Source organism: Thunnus albacares, chromosome 4 (genome assembly GCF_914725855.1).
Source record: "Thunnus albacares chromosome 4, fThuAlb1.1, whole genome shotgun sequence".
Taxonomy (NCBI): Eukaryota; Metazoa; Chordata; class Actinopteri; order Scombriformes; family Scombridae; genus Thunnus; species Thunnus albacares.
The window spans coordinates 429,894-437,896 of NC_058109.1; the positions used below are offsets into that span (position 1 = coordinate 429,894).

The 8,003-nt window shown below is 41.1% G+C and overlaps 1 protein-coding gene across 2 annotated transcripts in view; it reads right to left on the bottom strand.

Annotated features, from left to right (window-relative positions):
- The window catches only part of tsen2 (TSEN2 tRNA splicing endonuclease subunit), a 13,342-nt gene extending 5,339 nt beyond the window's left edge, over positions 1-8,003 (bottom strand). For both annotated transcript variants that reach the window (XR_006403240.1, XM_044350193.1), the window contains exons 1-6: positions 7,578-8,003; positions 4,941-5,007; positions 4,815-4,854; positions 3,910-4,179; positions 2,600-2,705; positions 712-795 (exon numbers count right to left, since the gene is read on the bottom strand). Coding sequence is in view for 1 of the 2 variants with exons in the window: in XM_044350193.1 (XP_044206128.1) it covers positions 712-795; positions 2,600-2,705; positions 3,910-4,179; positions 4,815-4,854; positions 4,941-5,007; positions 7,578-7,730 (720 nt within the window). In the remaining variant the exon portion in view is untranslated. The remainder of the gene's footprint in view (positions 1-711; positions 796-2,599; positions 2,706-3,909; positions 4,180-4,814; positions 4,855-4,940; positions 5,008-7,577) is intronic.

The window sequence follows — 8,003 nt, forward strand, 5'->3', positions numbered from 1 at the left end:
AGGATCATGGGTAATGTAGTATTTAGTGTATTAACAGGGAAGCTGCTGAGGATCATGGGTAATGTAGTATTTAGTGTATTAACAGGGAAGCTGCTGAGCATCATGGGTAATGTAGTATTTAGTGTGTTAGCAGGGAAGCTGCTGAGCATCATGGGTAATGTAGTATTTAGTGTATTAACAGGGAAGCTGCTGAGCATCATGGGTAATGTAGTATTTAGTGTGTTAGCAGGGAAGCTGCCGAGGATCATGGGTAATGTAGTATTTCGTGTGTTAGCAGGGAAGCTGCCGAGGATCATGGGTAATGTAGTATTTAGTGTATTAGCAGGGAGGCTGCTGAGGATCATGGGTAATGTAGTATTTAGTGTGTTAACAGGGAAGCTGCCGAGGATCATGGGTAATGTAGTATTTAGTGTGTTAGCAGGGAAGCTGCCGAGGATCATGGGTAATGTAGTATTTAGTGTGTTAGCAGGGAAGCTGCTGAGGGTCATGGGTAATGTAGTATTTAGTGTATTAGCAGGGAGGCTGCTGAGGATCATGGGTAATGTAGTATTTAGTGTATTAGCAGGGAAGCTGCCGAGGGTCATGGGTAATGTAGTATTTAGTGTATTAGCAGGGAGGCTGCTGAGGATCATGGGTAATGTAGTATTTAGTGTATTAGCAGGGAAGCTGCTGAGGATCATGGGTAATGTAGTATTTTAGTGTTGGTGTTACCTCCTCCAGGCTGAGCTGCAGGTACTCTGTGAGGGAGAACGGGGTCCGCCTCACCTGCCTCACCCCCCCGACCTCCCCTCCTGCCTGAAACAGAACAACACACTGAGTCAACATACACCTGCCTCACCCCCCCCCGACCCCCCACCATGTTACTCACATGAGTTTCACTTATTGATTGACTCGTGATTGAACAGAAACGCTTCCATCTTATTAAACGTATTGATCCACACTGAGTCCGAGCGTCTCATGGAGACCTCCATGTCCTTCTACACTCTGATGTAAAGGACAGATGTGCGCTGGATTTATAACTCAAGACAAAACCAGAGCATCATCATTATTGCGAAATGGAACACGGCACAATAATCAATTTATCTCAATTATCTTGTTTTCATAATGGTTAGAAGCCCTACTGGATCATTTCTTTATTCGCTCCAAACAGCCAAAATGTAAACTGTACATTAGCTGTAAGCTAGTTAGCGACAGACACACTGACTGTGTCTGACAGTTAGAAATCACTCTGTTTACTACAGAATGCACCACATTTACCGAACACCATGATATCATATACCACTACTGTATAAATAAACCTACACCACCATATATACACACCACTGTATACTGTATATACACACCACTGTATACTATATATATACACACCACTGTATACTGTATATACACACCACTGTATACTGTATATACACACCACTGTATACTATATATATATATACCACTGTATATATGCAGTGGTGTGTATATATACAGTGGTGTATATATATAATATACAGTGGTATATATACAGTGGTGTATATATATAGTATACAGTGGTATATATACAGTGGTGTATATATATAATATACAGTGGTATATATACAGTGGTGTATATATATAATATACAGTGGTATATATACAGTGGTGTATATATATAATATACAGTGGTATATATACAGTGGTGTATATATATAGTATACAGTGGTATATATACAGTGGTGTATATATATAATATACAGTGGTATATATACAGTGGTGTATATATATAATATACAGTGGTATATATGCAGTGGTGTATATATATAATATACAGTGGTATATATACAGTGGTGTATATATATAATATACAGTGGTATATATACAGTGGTGTATATATATAATATACAGTGGTATATATACAGTGGTGTATATATATAATATACAGTGGTATATATGCAGTGGTGTATATATATAATATACAGTGGTATATATACAGTGGTGTATATATATAGTATACAGTGGTATATATACAGTGGTGTATATATATAATATACAGTGGTATATATACAGTGGTGTATATATATAATATACAGTGGTATATATACAGTGGTGTATATATATAATATACAGTGGTATATATACAGTGGTGTATATATATAATATACAGTGGTATATATGCAGTGGTGTATATATACCACTGTATACTGTATATATACACACCACTGTATATATACCACTGTATATTATATATATATACACCACTGTATACTGTATATATACACACCACTGTATATATACACCACTGTATACTATATATATATATATACCACTGTATATATGCAGTGGTGTGTATATATACAGTGGTGTATATATATAATATACAGTGGTATATATGCAGTGGTGTATATATATGGTATACAGTGGTGTGTATATACAGTATACAGTGGTGTGTATATATACCACTGTATATATACACACCACTGTATATATACCACTGTATACTGTATATATACACCAGACTCAGTGTAGGAAACGTCGGGGGTCAGTGTTGACTGATACATTTAATAAGATGGAAGCGTCTTCTAAAAGCACTTTCTGTGTGGATTGGCTGTCACAGTGTGAGTTTCAGAGGAAGACTTACCTCACTGTCAGAGACCACCAGGACAAAACCAGGACCTGGAACCAAACCATCAGGGTCAGAGCTGGGATCAAGGTCCTGGTCAGGGTTCAGGTCTTGTGGGTCCAACCTGAAAAATGAAAATAAACATCACAGTTGAGTTTTAATCTCTGAAATATTCCCAGATTATTATCACAAGTGCAGTGCCCGTTCATAACGTGCCTGTTCTGAACGAGACAATTTCTCAGTACCTAGAAAGAACAGTGCCTGTCCCCTAAACGCCTCAGTAGACGCTATATTTACCCATGTTCCCTAAACGCCTCATCAACAGAATATCTGGAGACTATAATTTTGAGTTGAGCTGAAGTTGATGGGATGAACTGTAGTGCCCGTTCAAAACGTGCCTGAGACATCCTGCACCATGTCTTGAATGTACATACAGAGTTCCCTCGTGTGAGGAACAGGAATAGAGCTGAACTCTCTTATCTCAGATGTTTATACTGTGAAGGTGTGGTGAGGCTCGCCTGGGTTTCAGCTCCATGGACAACAACTTCATGACCAGTATGTATTCTGGAGTGTGTATGTTATGTGTGTATATATTGTATGTTTCTGTTTTATTGATCAGATTATTGAGTGTGTTATTCTTTTAATGTTTTAAGGGGGAGTTGGAGCAGAGTATCTGTAACCTGAGGACCTGTGTCACTGTTCTCAGGAGTATATTGTGATATAAATAAACTGAAAATCAGTTCAGCGCTTTGTTGGTGCGACTAACCTGTGACATCATCACAGTTCCACTGACTGCTTCACTGTCTCTCTGTTGGAAGAATCGTGTGTACTGAGTCTTCATGTTTTGGTGAACTGAAGACAAACATGTATTCTGTTCTGTTCTGTTTGCCGTCCCTCCCAACCAACCGGGCTCGCAGATCATTCATACCTACCAGTACCGCACCAGTACAGCACCAGTACAGCACCAGTACTGCACCAGTACAACAGAATAACTGAACCTCTGAACTGAACTGTGTTTGTGAGGATGCTGCACTTTATAATATGTATGTCAGTGATTATGTTGTGGTGCTCTGTTGTTGTTGTTGTTGGTATTGTTGTTGTTGTTGTTGTTGTTGGTATTGTTGTTGTTGTTGTTGTTGTTGGTATTGTTGTTGTTGTTGTTGGTATTGTGGGTGTCTGTTTGTTTGTTTGTATGACACATGATGAATTTCCGAGAGGATTAATAAATATTGATCTATTCTGTTGAATAAAATAAGAGTTGTCTCCAATAAACAAGGCAGAGTGTAAAACAGCAGATTCTTAAAGGGAGTCTGGTGAACAGAAACTACCTGCAGCTTCTCTCAGCCTCCGGCTCGACCTCTGACCCCGGCCGGAGCCTCTTAGCGTGGGGAGAGGCTCCACCCTCTGGACCCGGCTCCGCCCCCGCCGCCTGCCCCTCCCCCTTATGTCCGTTAACTGCCCCCCCTCCTCCCACCTCCCTCCTCACAGCCTCCATCTCCACTGGCTGAGACAGTCTGAGCAGGGTTTGATTGACAGCTTCTTCATCCAATCCCTGAGCGGCGAGGGCCGACGCCGCCCACCTGAGCAGCTCCTCATACCTGCAGGAACGAGAGGAGAACAGGTGTGTTTCCTCCCAGCGCAGGTCACTCACATCAGGCTTGGAAAGATGTCATATCATTGTAAAGGTAATCAAGGACTGTCTCATCATTTTAACGAGCAGAGATGTGTGAAGATGATCGTGTGTGCTTGTTCCTGAGAGAAGGACTGTGTTCTAGCAGACCCTCCTCTCCATCCTGGCTCAGGCCCTATAAGGTACCGTTCAGGGTCTTGGAGTACACGGGACATGTTAAGGTGTTAAAGGTTCTTATCTAACATACATGTGCATGTAAATGTATCTCGTGGCTGTTTGCCATTGGCTGTAATCCATAAGTTTGTATAATATGACCGATCGATGATCATTTCTTCGTCTCTGAAGACTATAAAAAGGTCAGTTTGGCTTTTTATAGCGAGACAGAGGAATGATTCGCTTTGTGTGAGTTCTGTCTCCTTACTGATCAATTATAATATTTTTTAATCTTCAACCCAGCAGTCTTTTGTTTATATTTCATATGTGTGTTAAGTGTTTTAAGACAATTTCCACGACATCATCGTTTCAACAGACGGGTGTGATGTCATCGTTTCAACAGACGGGTGTGATGTCATCGTTTCAACAGACGGGTGTGATGTCACTGACCTGGACTGGGGGATGATGGGTAGAAACAAACCCTCATGTTCTGTAACACAAACAGAGATCAGCTGGCTGCAGAGAACACTGCTGATTGGACCAGACAGATGATGATGTCATTGGGTGTAAACTCACGCTCCCATTGGTCGGAGAGGCTGTGGTCCGGTCTGGCTCTGGAGAGGACCCCCTTACCGAAGAACCCCTGCAACACAACGTGATGTGTCAACTCAGACCTGGATCCTGTTTAACTCGGTATTTAATGTATGTTAATGTGTTATTATCTTATTTTCAGTGTTTTTTTTATTATTTTCAGTGTATACTAAGTATTTTAATGTTTTTCTAATTTTAAACCTGCAGTATGTCACACAATGCTGATGAAGCCCGTCACCACCGGGTCAATCTCTCTGTATTTCCAGTATACAGAGCTGACATTCCCACGCTGGCACACTGGTAGTGATGCGTTTTACGTCAGTCAGCAATGTGTCATCAAATCTGGTGTTATTTTTGACATTAAAAATTTTTTTTTGGGCTGCCAGGCCACCGAGACCCCGACCAGGCCTGCACTATCCGTCGCAGGAAATAATGGATTAATCCTGGAAGGTTGTTGATGCACTTTTCCCCTTCTGAAATTAACACAGCGATTATTCAACCAATGAGAGCAAATCAACCAACTAATCGACCAGGAGACTACAGACCTGGTTTATACTGATGTGGATTAACTCAGACCTGGTTTATACTGATGTGGATTAACTCAGACCTGGTTTATACTGATGTGGATTAACTCAGACCTGGTTTATACTGATGTGGATTAATTCAGACCTGGTTTATACTGATGTGGATTAATTCAGACGTGGTTTATACTGATGTGGATTAACTCAGACGTGGTTTATACTGATGTGGATTAACTCAGACCTGGTTTATACTGATGTGGATTAACTCAGACCTGGTTTATACTGATGTGGATTAACCCAGACCTGGTTTATACTGATGTGGATTAACTCAGACCTGGTTTACAGTGATGTGGATTAACTAAAACCTGGTTTATACTGATGTGGATTAACCCAGACCTGGTTTACAGTGATGTGGATTAACTCAGACCTGGTTTATACTGATGTGGATTAACTCAGACCTGGTTTATACTGATGTGGATTAACTCAGACCTGGTTTATACTGATGTGGATTAACTCAGACCTGGTTTATACTGATGTGGATTAACTCAGACCTGGTTTATACTGATGTGGATTAACTCAGACCTGGTTTATACTGATGTGGATTAACTCAGACCTGGTTTATACTGATGTGGATTAACTCAGACCTGGTTTATACAGATGTGGATTAACTCAGACCTGGTTTATACTGATGTGGATTAACTCAGACCTGGTTTATACTGATGTGGATTAACTCAGACGTGGTTTATACTGATGTGGATTAACTCAGACCTGGTTTATACTGATGTGGATTAAACTAGACCTGGTTTATACTGATGTGGATTGACTAAAACCTGGTTTATACTGATGTGGATGAACTCAGACCTGGTTTATACTGATGTGGATTAACTCAGACCTGGTTTATACGGATGTGGATTAAACCAGACCTGGTTTATACTGATGTGGATTAACTCAGACCTGGTTTATACTGATGTGGATTAACTCAGACCTGGTTTATACTGATGTGGATTAACTCAGACCTGGTTTATACTGATGTGGATTAACTCAGACCTGGTTTATACGGATGTGGATTAAACCAGACCTGGTTTATGCTGATGTGGATTAACTCAGACGTGGTTTATACTGATGTGGATTAACTCAGACGTGGTTTATACTGATGTGGATTAACTCAGACGTGGTTTATACTGATGTGGATTAACTCAGACCTGGTTTATATTGATGTGGATTAACTCAGACCTGGTTTATACTGATGTGGATTAACTCAGACCTGGTTTATATTGATGTGGATTAACTCAGACCTGGTTTATACTGATGTGGATTAAACCAGACCTGGTTTATACTGATGTGGATTAACTCAGACCTGGTTTATACTGATGTGGATTAATTCAGACGTGGTTTATACTGATGTGGATTAACTCAGACGTGGTTTATACTGATGTGGATTAACTAAAACCTGGTTTATACTGATGTGGATTAACTCAGACGTGGTTTATACTGATGTGGATTAACTCAGACGTGGTTTATACTGATGTGGATTAACTAAAACCTGGTTTATACTGATGTGGATTAACCCAGACCTGGTTTACAGTGATGTGGATTAACTCAGACCTGGTTTATATTGATGTGGATTAACTTGGACCTGGTTTATACTGATGTGGATTAACTCAGACCTGGTTTATACTGATGTGGATTAACTCAGACCTGGTTTATACTGATGTGGATTAACTCAGACCTGGTTTATACTGATGTGGATTAACTCAGACCTGGTTTATACTGATGTGGATTAACTTGGACCTGGTTTATACTGATGTGTATTAACTCAGACCTGGTTTATACTGATGTGGATTAACTCAGACCTGGTTTACAGTGATGTGGATTAACTCAGACCTGGTTTATATTGATGTGGATTAACTTGGACCTGGTTTATACTGATGTGTATTAACTCAGACCTGGTTTATACTGATGTGGATTAACTCAGACCTGGTTTACAGTGATGTGGATTAACTCAGACCTGGTTTATATTGATGTGGATTAACTCAAACCTGGTTTACAGTGATGTGGATTAAACCAGACCTGATTGACAGTGATGTGGATTTACTCAGACCTGGTTGTGGATCTTCTGGATGTGGTCTGGATCACAGACCAGCACGTGCTGGTTGATGAGATCCGCCCGGAAGTGGCTGCTCACTGGCAGCGGAGCCTCGTATTGCTCGTACACCCGGGGCCGTCTACGGGGGGCCCGGAACTCCGCCTGCATGCTGCCGGACGGGATCAGACCGGGACCGGGTCAGACCGTGACCGGGTCAGACCGGGACCAGGTTGAAGCGGAGGCGGGTCGTGTTGATGTTACTGCAGCTAACTGCTAACTTGTTCGGATATTAGCCTGTTAGCCACTTAGCTTCTTATTTAATAAGTAATTCAGCCTGTTAGCTGTTAGCTGCTAATCTCTGGTTACCGCTCCGTTCGGTTTATTTTGCTGTCGGACTCCGCGGTGTCACCGAATCTGTGTCCGACTGGAACTGTCGGCCTC